Source organism: Ciona robusta, chromosome 8 (assembly GCF_009617815.1).
Source record: "Ciona robusta chromosome 8, ASM961781v2".
Classification (NCBI taxonomy): Eukaryota; Metazoa; Chordata; class Ascidiacea; order Phlebobranchia; family Cionidae; genus Ciona; species Ciona robusta.
The window spans coordinates 5,381,075-5,396,139 of NC_143242.1; the positions used below are offsets into that span (position 1 = coordinate 5,381,075).

The following is a 15,065-nucleotide window of genomic DNA, read 5'->3' on the forward strand; positions in this document are numbered from 1 at the left end:
GTTAAATTGTTTCGTTGACGACTGACATCTATTTTGAAATATAAACTTTCCAGGGTCAAGTTACTAAAAAACTCACGTCTTTGCCCGTTACGCTTAACGGGCAGAGACGAAATTGAAAAGAAATTACGTCATTCTATCCACTAAGCAAAAAGTAATATAGTTGGACATTTGCAAATAATAAACCTGTAATCTTCACCTATACAGTTATAATTTACAACTAATTTCAGCTATTCGAGTATTTCTTCTAGTATATATAATTCATTGAAAATTAGTTGCATTTTAACGAACCCAAGCCTGAATCTACATTTTCTTACTTAGAGTAATCGCTTCGATTAATCTGTCGGTCGATCAAAGGTCTTGTACCTTCAAAAGAGACCGCGCGTCAAAAGTCTATTCACATTACTAAAAACTTTATTGTTCTTTTTGTTGCGTTTCGATGGGGAAAGTATGGCGTAGCCCAAAGCGTGTCTTAGGCGTGAACACTTCATCTGCTAATGGTGATTTGCGTAACGCCCACATTAAGTGTATATAGTGACATCAAAATTAGACTCGCCGCTGTTTGGGCAAATTAAAAGGGAAAGCTATTTTCAGATATTCGGGGTTTCTACGCTCTGCTGAACGCCGTATCGCATTTCTGAGACGATACACCTCGTCGTATCCGTTCCCAGCCAAAACTCACACAAATATACTGGCGGTCATGGCTCGAGTGACGTCATACCATTACGTCATAGGATACGATTATTTGTTCGGCTGGGCTGATCAATTGTAAAGTGCCATACTTCGTGATTTTGTATATATGTGCAAAATGTAAATTGCGCGTATACGTTTATCTCGGCGATGCTCGGTTTTGGTATTTCCTTGAATTTATTCAACGTCACTGAAGAACATTTACGTGAAAGTATAACCTTGTGAAATATTCAGGGCATTTGAAAATCTGTATTATACACGAATTGCCTAGTGTGCCAAGTTGTACTCTATTGCAAGTAAGGGGGAAGCATATGCAAAACTCTGCTATATTTACACCGCTGTACAATATTTAACACTGAAAAAGATGCTTTAAAGAAACGATCCGCAAAAAAACGCAACTGCGTTGTAACAAAAGTATTCTGTTTCGATGAAATTTCGTTCTATTCGGCTTCTATTAAACTATAGACAGAACAATACAAAAAAATGGTCTAAGCGACAAAAAATTTTAAGAGCAAACTATAATAGCTGTTGCATGATTGGTTAAATATGCTGTGTTATACATACAACTGAAATAATGGAACGCTGGGGCAATATGGGTTTAAGGTACAATAAACCAATTTGAAAGTAAAACATAAAATCGCTTGAATAGGTGGGGTAAGGGAATAGAAAACGGAACATAAACAGATTCAGGTAAAACATGAAAGAACTCACAATTTACAAACTATATCGAATGTAGATTCTCAATCTGAGAAAAATAAATAATACTTTCAAAGCGCAAAGACCCAGACAAACCAATTACATTGAAGATCGCTTCAAACATTCTATACATGTTGTTTTTAAGGTGTGAGTCCACCTTAAAACTGTGCAAAACCGCATGTCATATTGCTACGTGTAATACCTATACAGCATAAGCGGAAAGAAAGAAAAAGAAAATAGAAAAAAAGCTCGCCGGGTAGATGGGATATTATTGCACTGAGACCTGAATATTGTACATTAAACTACGCTTAGATTTAAATATATTTATATCTTTAAATTAATGGGCTAAACTTAAGCAGGTATTTACAATAACTTTTAACAGAAACACCATAAAATATTGCAGTGCAAGGCGGAATGTATATTCTACATTACATTTGCTCCGATTGTTTTTAGTGCGGTACAAGCAAAACACAATTTAAGGTAGAGTGGTAAAATCTTTTTCTGCGTTTAATTTACATTGCGAAGAACTCTGGCATTGAGAGGGAAATGCGCTTGCATAATCGTCCACGTAGTTGCCAACGCTCTCTTGTTTGAACGTATGCTGAGGTTGCGCAGTAGCGTTGTGCGCAGTAGGCGTCGTTAGCAAGTTAGTACGAATATGTATTACGTTTGGATAAGATTCCGAGTCCGTTTCCATCATGTCATTAGAACCTGGCGCGCTGGTGCTTAGGTATTCGTGCTCTCTGTTGGACGAGGACATGTCAAGAAACTTTGCTTCGAAACTTTGTGAGATTTCGACTTTGCTCGGTACAGGTACGCATACCGTCATGTGTTCTGGTGCTTTTTGTAACAGTCCGGTTACGTCTCTCATATCTGCTCGTCGTCGCCGCCTTCGCCTGTTAAATACATAAGGTTAACCATTATCAATGCAAACCAGCGTAATTTTGCAACTTAATTTTTGATGTTGTTTTAATGCACGTATGATTTTGTGATAATAATATGGAGTATTCTGTTTAATATGACGTTGGATATGGCATGAGAAAGCCTAAGCCGGAATTAACGACCTGGTTACGTGTCGACCGTAATGTGCGATGTAATGCGTCATGTTTCCGCCCAGTCAACACACAGTATTAGCATAAGCCAACATACGCATTGCGTGAATCCGAGCGCTCGGCCGAACCGGTCAGAGAACAAATGCAATTGGGATTAGCGGCAATAGTGACATTTATTTGTTTTGTTACTTAGATATTGCTTTCCTATATCGAAAGCATTGATTGGCCGATTGTTGTCATTTGTTTTACTCTAAGTACCTGAAATTTCCGTTGTCAAACATTTTCTCACTTCCCGGATCTAACGTCCAATAGTTTCCCTTCCCTGGGTCGTTCTCGTTGCGCGGCACCTTTTTGAAACAGTCATTCAGAGAAAGGTTGTGACGTATCGAGTTGCGCCAGCCGGTCTTACTGTTTTTGTAAAAAGGGAAGTAGGTGACCACGTATTGATAGATCTGTCGCAGTGTCATCCGTTTTCCTGGGCTGCTCTGGATGGCAAGCGCTATAAGCGCCGAGTATGAATATGGTGGTCGGTTATTTGTGTCACTATCATCTTTACTACTGCCATCGTGGCTTATGTCGGCACCAATCTTATCATCTGCTGCAATAGCCTGCCCGCATGGGCTAACTGATTGGCAGTGGCTGATGGGCGTCAAACGGTCACCGTTCGAAAATATGACGTTCGGTTCCGAGAAACAGTTCGATTCAAACGCCTCGGCTTTTAATAACCCGTTACCCCTGCTGTTACCGTACTGCTTTGGACAACCTGTGTATTGATCATCCCCTAGTGTGCTTCCTGGATAGGATAACAACGGAAGCTTTGACGCGATTCCGCTCGACAGTTCGCTCTCATCCTGGGTTCCAACTGCTCGAAACGCTTCGCGAGTAGCAATCGTCTTTTTGCTGTTATAATATGGCCGGTGAGGGCCTTGCATAATACCCTCAGTGTAAGAATTGGACGAGGCATACTGACAACTGTTGTTTTCATTACTGTACGGCCCGCTGTATGAATGTGGCATTAACCCTTGGCTACCCGATGTATAGTTAGCGGAATAGTTGGAAAGGCTTGTAAACGTTGCTTGGCTAGAATCGTCCGTATATCTACCGTCATTGCCCCAAACACTACCGTACGGTTTTGTATCATAGTCCGATTTTCCTAATGAATAATCAAGGTCGTATTCACCCAACGGGCTCGGAATTTCGCTCAAATCAGCAGCGGGAGAAGTCCCTTGCAGTGCCGCAATACATTCCATTAGTGGGGATAAACTTGGCTCCTGCTGTGACGGATGGTCGTGGAATGGATAGCACTGCTGGGCATAGTTGGCGTCTTGTTCTGGCGACGCCAAAGTCGGTGTTAGACCACAGCTAGAGTTGGATCTTCCTGAAGACATAGAGTGGGAACTGTTTCTTCTCATGTCCATATATTCTGTGTCTAGACCGACGTGGTCGTTGAGTGGGCTGTCGTGGTAGTGGTGCAAGCTGTTTATCGAAGAGAAGTAGTTTGATTGCATACCTAATGGTTGAAAAGTGTCGATGGACGGCTTGCATGTTGTCAGTGGAGCAAAGTCATGTTTCGATGATCCAGCAAAGTTCTTATGCTTCTCTTGTGAGTACGATCCCGACTTCCGTTGGTTGGGAACGATATTTATGCCGAATTCGGCCTTTACTTCACAGTCAGTAGCTTTCTTGTGGGGGGTAAAGTTATCAGAGTTCGTCATATTATCGTACACTGTACTTGGTGAGTTTGAATGCGCGACCGACGACGCCACAGCGTAAACTGCTGGTACATCAAAGCTGCTACTGGCGTTTAGCCTTTGACGACTTCCACATTGGGCGTTATTGGAAACCGCTTCTCCACCACCTTGAACCAGCTGGGTACTAGATCTATGAACTGACTTCTTCGTATCAGCTAAGTCGGGGCTGCCATAATACGAGGCCGGTTTACATTTCATTGTATTTGCTGTAGCGGAGGGACCGTCACAATTTACTTTCGATGTTATAGGTACGTTGGTCCCATAAAGGGCGATAGCTTCTGCCATTCTTTGATTCCGACGTACACTTTCACAATTGGAGCATTGTCATTACCCGAACATGCTAAATGAGGTTTATCCAATTATAATATTATTATACCTACTAATACATCTATTGGTTCATACTGCGTATCTAAAATAAAGCAACATTATATCATAGCCCGACCTCTCTCGTTTAAACCGGTAATTCGATTTATTATTAAACTTAATCAACAGGCAGCTTTTGCATTCTCTGAACCAGCTTTAATTGTCTAACGCGCGCTCCTATATTGTATAGCTATACCTGTATTCTAGCCAGCCATTCAGCTTCGATATGTGCGGTAAACCTGTATTACTGTCTTTGTGCAGGCGTTCTTCTTCGTACACTCCCGGCCCTCGCCTGCTGCACGTCGACTCATTTCCTTTTGCGTATAACGCGTTATCTCTCAGCATCCAGCACGGCAGTAACTCTTGTTTCAATACGCGCAATATGTACTGGCTGTGCCTGCATACATTTCATGTGTTTTTCTGCACACTCGAACAGTTTCTTATCACAACGCTGAATGCAAAGCATAATTGAACCCACGCATTTACAGTTAATACTGCAACAGCTGATACTGTCTATAATATTGCTCGCATCGCATCAATCGTTGTGAAACGAAAAAGCGGAAGCGTGCGCGCATCGGAAGTGCTTCGTCTTGTCCTTTTTCGCCTCCTGTTCTCTATGGCTGTTTCTTTGCTTCTCTTGAAAGGAGCGTTTTTCTTTAATTTCTCCTCCTGTCAGTCTAAGCACATAAGCGCAACTTTTGTCCTTATTTTTCGTGGGTTCCAGCTTCGTTTTAATGTTCAACACTTAAGAATTTCCTAACAAATTTTAGCTTTTCAGCAACTAGTATTAAAGCAAATTATCGACCACGGGTCGTTAAATTTAAATACTACATGTGTGGACAGACGATATCATTGCATTTGGCTTAATTTATATTGAAACTAAACTTTCTTAACAACGGTTTGTGAAAGGTAGAATACATGAGCATTGGATTTAGCAAAATGTTCACTGTAAAACTTTATTTATTTTACCAATTGATATACATTCTTCATGACGATGAACGTGATATTTGATGCCAGATCAGCGCGAGCAGACAGTTGGATACCTCACTTACACTGTCAAGTCAACAAGAACACAAAACCTGCGCCAGTATATTCAAACCAAACATTCACCAAACATGAAATTAGACTTTTACGACTTGCTGTTCTTTCGCCGCCACCAAAAGTTGTTAGACGTTAAAATAGAGGCGAAATAGGCCGTGTATAATACCGGTGATGCGTAATGTATATATAACGGTGATGAACTGCATGAAATCGAAAGGTCATTGATTCAAAAGCGATTTATTCTTCTTCTTGTCCGTGGGTGACGATGTAGCAGAGTGACTTGTAGTCCAAGTTGCCAGCAGCGTCAATCGGGGCGATCTCGAACATTTGATTTAACTGAAACCAAGGTGTAAAATATGGGTTTTGAAATATAGAAGGGTGGGGGAAGATGGCACGCGTTTCCATTTCATTTTTTCGTGCCATGTGGTATTAAACCAAGAAAATGCATGAAATTATAAAACTGTACCCTCGACTCCCATACACTGTTGTTAATTGTTTCGAACACGACCAAGATATTTGGATATTATGAGCTAAAGGTGTCCCACGTTCCCCACCCTACTATATGCTTTTCCCTATACGCTTACCTCTGATTGGTTGAACCTGTCTGCCTGTGTCGTGAGGATTTCAGCCAGCCTGCAAAAAGAAGAGGTAGTAAAACTTGTTTTAGCCTCTCTTTCAAAGTATTAAGTCATATTATATATAAAATACTTACACTTTTTTGTTCAGAACACCTTTGTCGTCACCGTCCAGTATTTTAAACGCTTGCACTATTGTTTCTTCAGGATCGGTACCTAAAATAAATTTTAGTACGAAGGTAATTCCAGATAAAATTTCTTGTCATGCAGCAAAATGTGAGGTTACGTGTGTAGGAACATGATGATGTACTCTGTGGAGGTGACAAGTCAAGAGTAATTTAATATGAAGTAGGCAGCGACGTGGTTAATTTTGTGTGAATGCCATACAAAATACATTCACTTAGTAATAAAAATGCAAAATTATAAAATTATCCTTTATATACAATTGCTACCTAATGCTCTACAATAGTTTAGTTTTATTTGGCTAACGACGCTCAGTGGAGGGCTTACTCTCTGTGCTGTCCGGAACCACTGACCGGGATTACCCGGTATTAAAGCGACGTACACACCGGCCGGTGGAAAGACACTGGAGTGTCTAATCCACCCAACAAAAAGACCCGTTACAGCCTACCTATATGTCCCTAATTTTAATTAGCGATCTATGTTGCAAAATTTTAATTTTTTAAAGTAAAATTTACGTAATGCTTTATTTTAGGTAAATAGTCGTGCTCGTTGTGCAGCTGACTACGCATTATCAAGATTTTTCTAAAAAAATGTGCTCAGCGTGCTGTTTTGTCTAAAATGTGCTGCTACTGGTGCGAAAATACACCTTTAATCTTGTCACCCATCATTGAAAGGAAGACGGTAAAATTAAGTTGCCCCGGCGCGTCTTCCATCATTTTTTCCAACTCAGCTTCGCTTTTAATGTTACCTATATACCGAATATAGTGGTAACATAGGCGTAGCATGACAACCTATATCAAATTTCGTATGATCCATGACAGTGTACATGAGATAATATTGGTGAATGAAATGGGTAGATGGTTTAGCCGGGTATGATTTACTACACAACCATACCAGATATTTTATCACCGAACATTCCTAAAAAGATCTGAAAATTGATGGGTCCCTTGCTCTCAGCAAGCATATTTGCTATTTGGTCATCAGTCGGGGCACGTCCTGAATAAACAAAGGCATTTAAACCAACCATAGCGCTAACGCATCCTGCGCCGTCGGTTCCAATTGCTTTCTGTTGGCGGCCACAGCGTATTTATACCGACAGTCACAGCTGTTAATACCGAATGCATACATATAGTACCTAGGGAGGCGTAGGTGTCTTTTAAATCTTCTTTGTCGATGAAGCCGTCCCTGTTAGCGTCAATCATCGTAAAAGCCTGCCCGAGAAAATTTAATTTGATTAAATTATAGTTTTAACTGTGTAGTAGAGTGGGGGAAAATGGGACACCATTTAATTTTATTTTGTCGACCCATTTGTTAGTAAACAAAGATTATTCAAAACATTTTAAACTCTGTACTCACGACTCCCATAAACCGCTGTTAATTATTTGAAACACGATGAGGGGGATATTTTGATATTATATGCTAAAGGTCCCGTCTTCTTCCTCATTTTATAATTAAAGTAATAAACGCGTGCATAATTAGCACCTGTGTACGTTTTATAATATATTAGATTTTGCGAAGCAAATTTTGCTGCAGTTCCCCGCTATTATCAGTTCATGCGCTAAAGGCAGAAGATTCACAGTGCAACATATGGTTAAACTGCAGTTACGTCACTACCGGAACTTTACGTTCGGCAGTGGATTGACGTCACAACCAGCAGTCGGAAACAAAATCCTAAACCGCTTCTCGTTCGTAATTCTTGCGTATAAGTTACATATGTACGAACTTAATAAAAACATAAGCGAAAATTAATACCCGCGTTTTATGCTTTATAAGTTTTGAATATACCGTTGCATGTTTTCGCAGAGTAAATAATGCTTATCCGGATGATCTCAAAACTGATCCGAACCGAATTCGATAATATATTATAAAAATAACAGTTCATGAAATCGAGTAAAATTGTGTAGCTAATAGAGTCGTTTAAATCGTTGTCTGAGTGTTATTTGTCGCACCATTTCCCGTCACACCTCCCAGCTATAAGCGTGATTCAACAGGTCTAACGTAAACATCGATGTTTATGTTAAACCACTGGACCGGAACGGAACAATGATTGTTTTAAATATCTAACAAAAGGCGAATCGATTCCGGTGGAAGTGAAGACATGCGTGCATATCACCTATGATCACGCAGTGTGAAAGAAGCAGTGGTCCGAGTGCGTCATATCCGCCCGATTAGGATGACGAAAGTCACCGAACGCTAACCAGAGCTCGCTGCTGCGAAGTTACTGCGAGCCGCGTCACGACCCTAATACACGACACTGTGCGTTATACCGGCATAGGAAAACTCTGTACGCGAATGCTGCAGAGAATTGATAAGAACTGCCAACGTTGTGGGCGTATAAATTCTTGAGAAACACGCTTAGCGGTAACCCAGTGGTCACTATAATGTGTTGTCTATTGTTAGCCATGCAGAAGAAGCAATCACCCACAAAGTTACATACGTGGAAACTAGTAGGGCGCCACGAGGTGTATCCGTGTTATAACGACTGTCGTTTTTCGGACAAGCGAGAATAAAGCAAGTCACAAACTATCGAAAGTCTGCTTACCTCTTTAAATTCTTGAATTTGAGACTGATCGAACATAGAGAACACATTGGAGGTTGCTCTTTGTGATCTTTGCTTGCTTCCTTCCTTCTTCTTGGTCTTTCTGCTCGCCTGGGTGAAAAGTTTTTATTATTGTTCATGAAAATCCAATTCCATAAACATTTTATTAAGACTATTTAAAAATGTTAACATTTTATACAATATACATTTGGAGTTATGGGAAATCTTTTCTTTCTTGACACGTTCCGGTTAATCGGTTGTCGAATCTGTTCTACTTACCATTTTCTCGATGTAACTTTACGATAATCACGGAAACAAATCAGATTTAAAAGTCACGAGAGGCTCCTTGGACTGGCTTATCTCTAGACTGATAAACGAACCGAGTGAAGGGCGAAAGAAGTGTAGCAGATAAGTTTTATCTCTGAGTGCCTCTATTTTAAGAGACTCGTCATTTCGCGCTTATAATAGTTGAACGCCATCCGTACGCAGAGCCTAATATGGTAGGTGGAGTTACAGCTGCCTTCCAGCGGCTGCCGGCCGGCTCTGTCTTGTACCCTATGCTCTTTAAGGCCATGTCACGGAGTGCGAGTGAAGCTTGAACACAAGCTCTCTTGGGATTTCTAAATTACTATTGCTACATTATGCTGTATACATTGGGCGTGTGGTAATATACCAACGAGAGATACAGTCGCCTCGTATACAATGATCGCACCAATGGAAAAGGGATGCTATATCATAGGGTAGGGGTAGACGGGATAGCTTTGGCAAATAATATCCAATTATCCTGTTCGTATTTTAAACAATTAACAATGGTTTATAGGAGCCATTAGGATATGGTTTTATAATTCTTCATTTACTACCACATGGGACAGAAAAAATAATGGAAAGGTGGCCCGTCTTACCCCATCCTAATACTTAACCGCGTTCAAACATCTTTCTACGAAAATTCAAAACATATCTAAAATTTGTAAAACATACAGTGTAATAAAGTATAGTAGGGTGGGGAAGATGAGACACCCTTTCATTCTATTTCCCGTTCAACTTGACAAGAAATAAAGAACATTTTAAGAGTTGGGAAAATCTTATCCTTGCAACTCCCACAGACCGCTGCTAATTGTTTAAAACACGATCAGAATAATATGCGCTAAAGGTGTCCAATCTTACCCCACACAAGGTACACACGTCTACATTTTAAAAATATATAAATTGTAATATAATATACATTACCTTTTTCATTGTATTGATTTACGGCAACAACTTTCAACTAGATCTTGTTTCGTCCCAATTGTGATCTGAGTATGTTATACATTGTCCGCCGTTATATACCCACATGTTATCTGTTCTTATCTACATATGCCATTCTGGAATTCTGTGGTACTGTTAATGCACTGGGAAGCCTGTGCAAAACAAGTGACAATTGTATATGACTGTCAGCATGGAAAAGTGCGCTCACTTTATTTTATGCCAGTAGTTATTAAATATATTTTCGTACTTATTGGCTATTAAAATAGTTTCTGTTGTGTTTAATTGGGTTTTATTTTAAAGTTTAGAGTAAACTGGTTAACTCGCAATCACAACATGGGTGGCAATTTACTATATAACTTACTCAAGTATTGTATACTAATTCCTACATGGGGGAACAAACCTCTTTCCGTTGCCGGTAACACCGTAGGACAAACGCTGCGTATCAAGGGTAAACCGATTTTATTGCTTTATGTGTAGGTTAGGCTTAAGGACCACAAACAGTAGGACATGTTGATGTACTGGCGAAAGCTGTTTGTCGTTAAATGTCGTTTGTAGGAATACTGTAAATAGTTGAGTGCTGCGATGGCAACGCGAAGACAAAACCGTTTCTCTTCTAATGTTTCATTGATCTCATGAAAAACAAGGACTTGCTCGTTCGTCCGCAACTGTTGATGAATCGAATCGTTTTTAACACAAAGAAAGTATGCGGCATCATTTACTCTTTGGCGTAATCTTTCACTGTACAAGAATTACCATCATACCGGGTGCGGGGGTTTGTTGTTTCCAGAGTTTATGGTGTAAACATTCCCTTTCTATACATCCGCCAATTAATTATACCTCCTATAATGAAACACAGGCGGCCTAGCCGTGCGCGCCAGGAAATTTGTATCCATTCCGGCTCGAAAGATCGAATTCCGAGTATCAAACGCGACGTTTACGAAGACACTTTGCTGTAACAATGAGACAAAGAGCGCTAACACTGTTTGTCTCGTGTTTGGACTGTAAATACGAACGTACATTCTTTAGATTTACGTATCAAGCTGCCCCCGTGAGATAACAGTTTAGCACTGATTGCATTATTCACTGGCTTCGCTAATCGACCAAATCAAAGCGCGCCGCTCCACACCTCAAAGGAGCCGGTACAAGTTAAAATCATGTAGTTAGGCAAAAACTAACACTAGATCAAACTGGCCGCTTACTAAAGCGGGATACACAGTATTCTTGATGTTAAGCGCATCTAACCGCAACTTTTACTCCCATGGTGTGAAATGTATTACGCAGACTTAGAAACTGCGTAAAACATTACAAATAATGAATATTTTTGGCAAAATTGTTTTATTGGTATAGAATACTGCTATAAAAATTTGTGCCGCATGCTTTTATCGTTTTTAAACTCTGGTAATGGTACGGCTGTATTGAACCGGACAAAATGGTACTGACCAAGAAATGATGTTTGCGTTTGAATTGTATTGATTAAATAAACTGCCGCGTGTTCGAATTAATTAAGAAACATTTGAATTTAGAAATTAAACATTTTATTTTCTAAAAAAAACTTTGACGTAACTATAGTGTTAACGAAGTAGAAAATGGTTTTAATAATTGTTTGGTCTTTATTCTTCTTCTTGTCCGTGGGTGATGACGTAACACAGTGCTTTGTAGTCCAGATTACCAGCGACATCTATCGGTGCGATTTCGAACATTTGCTCGACCTAGAAAAAAGTGAAAATTTTATATTATATTATATATTAGATTTATCAATACCGCGGTTGATAACATATATTCTTGTATATACATTAAATGGTTACAATTTTGATCCTGTACTAACCTCTTCTTTGCTGAATTTGTCGACTTGAGTCATGAGAAGTTGTGACAAGCTGTAATTACAATGTGATATTAATCAATATAGCTTAGTGGGGGAAGACGGAACACCTTTAGCACATAATATCCAAGTATCCCGATTTTGTTTTAAACAGTTAACAACGGTCTATGAAAGTCGTGAGAATACGGTTTTATATTTTTTGATTTTAATGTTTACTAAACCAAATGGGACGAGAAAATAGAATGAGTAGGTATCCCATTACCCACCACCCTACTATAACTGTAAAATTATGTAATACCAATGTATTAGAACAAACTCAAATCTAATATACTAATATAGTAACAAGATATTATGTGAAAACTTCAGTAAATTGAAGATAATTTATGAGAAGTGGCTTGTGCGAAAAAAAGTGTTGCAATAATAAACTTGTAGCAAAAATGTAAACTTTATTGAAAGTTACAAGTTAGATCTCACGAGTTACTTACTAGTCTTTGTGGATAACTCCTTTCTGTTCAGGATCAAGAAGTTTGAAAGCTTGAACGATGACATCTTCGGAGTCGGTTCCTAAAATTGTTTTTATATTAACAAACTGAATGCGAGTAAAACAACCGACAACAGCCGTTGTAAATATTTTACTAACCATGTAATTTATCAGCCATCATGTTGAGGAAGACGGTAAAGTTGATTGCAGACGGAGCTTCCAGGACCATTGCTTCAAGTTTGTCCATGCTGACGTCACGGATTCCTAAACAAATTATTTAGTTTCAATATGACTCCAATATAATATATTAGCAATACTATACTTACCCAAAGCTGCGTATGTATCTTTCAAGTCGATTTTGTTGATAAAGCCATCTCGGTTCTGGTCCATGATAGAGAAAGCCTGTATATCATTAGACGTGTTTATAATATAAAACGCGTTTACTTTATCTAAGCATTTGCTATACAGATCTAACTTACCTCCTTAAATTCCTGGATTTTGTTTTGATCAAACATAGAGAAAGCATTGGATGTTGATTTTTGGGCTTTCTTGCCTCCTTCCTTCTTTGATTTTCGTCCACCGGCCATTTTAATGTAATGAAGTCTTCGAAATAAATAAATAAATAAATATATAGATGGTTACTTGATGCTTGAAGTAACTAAATGTGATGACTCCATCAACCCAGCTCCCCTTTTATAGCACAAGGTGATAGAACTGTGTGCTACTTATTGACAGTGTGAGCAGCTGTACGACTAATTACGCACATCAACAGTTCGTCATGAAAATATTTTTCCGTAGGTGGAAACCGCTGTTGAAAATCACAGCTTGAAGTCGCCATTGCAGTCTTTTTATTCTGATCAGAAGTTATACTCCTCGTCGTAAAAAAACATTTAAATTTTCTTTGTCTATACACGGCCTTCTAGAGATATCTCCAATAAAAATTATAATAAAAAAAGAGTTATAGTATAAGATGGAGCAAGATAGGAGACGTTCAGCACATAATAATCAAATATCCTGATCGTATTTAAAACTCTTAACAAGGATCTATAGGAGTTGTGAGGAAACGGTTATATAATTTTATGAATGTTATTTGTTTACTACCAAATGGGAAGAGAAAATACAATGAAAAAGAGTGTCATCTCTCCCACCCAAAAATATATATTCTGTGTGATTATCTAATATTCTGGTGCTAGTTTTGACCTTAGGCAAGTTACGTAACAGGTCTATTTTAAGTTCGCAGTCATTCGTTGGTGCGGTTGGTGTAGTTGGTGTGGTAGGTGTGGTTAGTGTGGTTGGAGGGGTCGGTGTGGTCGGTGTGGTCGGTGTGGTCGGTGTGGTCGGTGTGGTCGGTGTGGTCGGTGTGGTCGGTGTGGTCGGTGTGGTCGGTGTGGTCGGTGTGGTCGGTGTGGTCGGTGTGGTCGGTGTGGTCGGTGTGGTCGGTGTGGTCGGTGTGGTCGGTGTGGTCGGTGTGGTCGGTGTGGTCGGTGTGGTTGGTGGGGTCGGTGTGGCAGGGGCGGTTGATGCGGTTGGTGCGGTTGGTGTGGTCGGTGTGGTTGGCGGGGTCGTTGTGATAGGTGTGGTTGGTGTGGTTGGTGTGGTTGGTGTGATTGGTGTGATTGGTGTGGTCAGTTCGGTCGGTGTGGTCGGTGTGGTTGGTGCGGTCGGTGTGGTTGGTGCGGTCGGTGTGGTTGGTGCGGTTGGTGCGGTTGGTGTGGTTGGTGTGGTTGGTGTGGTTGGTGTGGTTGGTGTGGTTGGTGTGGTCGGTGCGGTCGGTGTGGTTGGTGTGGTCGGTGCGGTCGGTGTGGTCGGTGTGGTTGGTGCGGTCGGTGTGGTTGGTGCGGTCGGTGTGGTCGGTGTGGTAGGTGCGGTCGGTGTGGTTGGTGTGGTTGGTGTGGTTGGTGTGGTTGGTGTGGTTGGTGTGGTTGGTGTGGTTGGTGTGGTTGGTGTGGTTGGTGTGGTTGGTGTGGTTGGTGTGGTTGGTGTGGTCGGTGCGGTCGGTGTGGTCGGTGTGGTTGGTGCGGTCGGTGTGGTTGGTGCGGTCGGTGTGGTCGGTGTGGTAGGTGCGGTCGGTGCGGTCGGTGTGGTAGGTGTGCAGGGGTGGCTGGTGTGGTTGGTGTGGTTGGTGTGGTTGGTGTGGTTGGTGTGGTTGGTGTGGTTGGTGTGGTTGGTGTGGTTGGTGTGGTTGGTGTGGTTGGTGTGGTTGGTGTGGTTGGTGCGGTCGGTGTGGTAGGTGTGGCAGGGGTGGCTGGTGTGGTTGGTGTGGTTGTTGTGGTTGGTGTGGTTGGTGTGGTTGGTGTGGTAGGTGTGGTTGGTGTGATTGTTAAATAAAATACTTTTTTTAAATTATAAAAAGTGTTCTAAACTCATATGAATAAGTCTAGCAATTGTTCGAAGTCGCATCGGTAGATGTCGTTGGAAATCTGGACTACAAAGCACTGTGCTACGTCATCACCCATGGACAAGAAGAAGAATAAACAATTTTTCACCTTTTTTATTCAGTTTTAAAATTTTTTGATACGTGAAACATTGAAAGTCTAATTTATGCGCTGTTATTTCAGCACTGTTCAGCATTTACAAACAATTCATTTATTTATTTATGCAATTATTTTATAAAAAAGTGCATTAATCGTTTT

General features: G+C 40.5%; 4 protein-coding genes across 7 annotated transcripts; all 4 read right to left on the reverse strand.

Annotated features, from left to right (window-relative positions):
• Positions 1-999: 999 nt before the first annotated feature.
• LOC149732655 (uncharacterized) lies at positions 1,000-4,989 on the reverse strand. The gene is made up of 2 exons (XM_089882473.1): positions 2,694-4,989; positions 1,000-2,279 (listed from the first exon to the last, which is right to left on the reverse strand). Exons 1-2 carry the CDS (start codon positions 4,469-4,471, stop codon positions 1,859-1,861), a joined length of 2,199 nt encoding a protein of 732 aa, XP_089738599.1. The 5' UTR covers positions 4,472-4,989; the 3' UTR covers positions 1,000-1,858.
• Positions 4,990-5,622: 633 nt separating this feature from the next.
• LOC149732656 (myosin regulatory light chain, smooth muscle) lies at positions 5,623-10,265 on the reverse strand. Of its 4 annotated transcripts, none has more exons than XM_089882503.1 (7): positions 10,115-10,265; positions 8,891-8,998; positions 7,484-7,559; positions 7,243-7,344; positions 6,303-6,381; positions 6,175-6,223; positions 5,623-5,926 (listed from the first exon to the last, which is right to left on the reverse strand). In XM_089882503.1, exons 1-7 carry the CDS (start codon positions 10,121-10,123, stop codon positions 5,828-5,830), a joined length of 522 nt encoding a protein of 173 aa, XP_089738629.1. In that variant the 5' UTR covers positions 10,124-10,265; the 3' UTR covers positions 5,623-5,827. The 4 variants fall into 4 exon arrangements, with proteins under 4 accessions (XP_089738629.1, XP_089738628.1, XP_089738631.1 ...); XM_089882502.1 differs by lacking the exon at positions 7,243-7,344 and adding an exon at positions 6,995-7,096 and having other exon boundaries at positions 10,115-10,263; XM_089882505.1 differs by lacking the exon at positions 10,115-10,265 and adding an exon at positions 9,167-9,320.
• Positions 10,266-11,579: 1,314 nt separating this feature from the next.
• On the reverse strand, positions 11,580-13,103 carry LOC149732657 (myosin regulatory light chain, smooth muscle-like). Its single transcript, XM_089882506.1, has 6 exons — positions 12,912-13,103; positions 12,759-12,834; positions 12,592-12,696; positions 12,437-12,515; positions 11,958-12,006; positions 11,580-11,841 (listed from the first exon to the last, which is right to left on the reverse strand). The coding sequence occupies exons 1-6, from the start codon at positions 13,017-13,019 to the stop codon at positions 11,743-11,745; spliced, it is 516 nt and encodes a 171-aa protein (XP_089738632.1). The 5' UTR covers positions 13,020-13,103; the 3' UTR covers positions 11,580-11,742.
• A 448-nt stretch (positions 13,104-13,551) lies between these two features.
• LOC149732658 (uncharacterized) lies at positions 13,552-14,110 on the reverse strand (the record flags this gene model as incomplete). The annotated part of the gene is made up of 1 exon (XM_089883118.1): positions 13,552-14,110. A coding segment is annotated over one exon (438 nt), but the record flags the coding sequence as incomplete, so codon positions are not given.
• Positions 14,111-15,065: the final 955 nt, after the last annotated feature.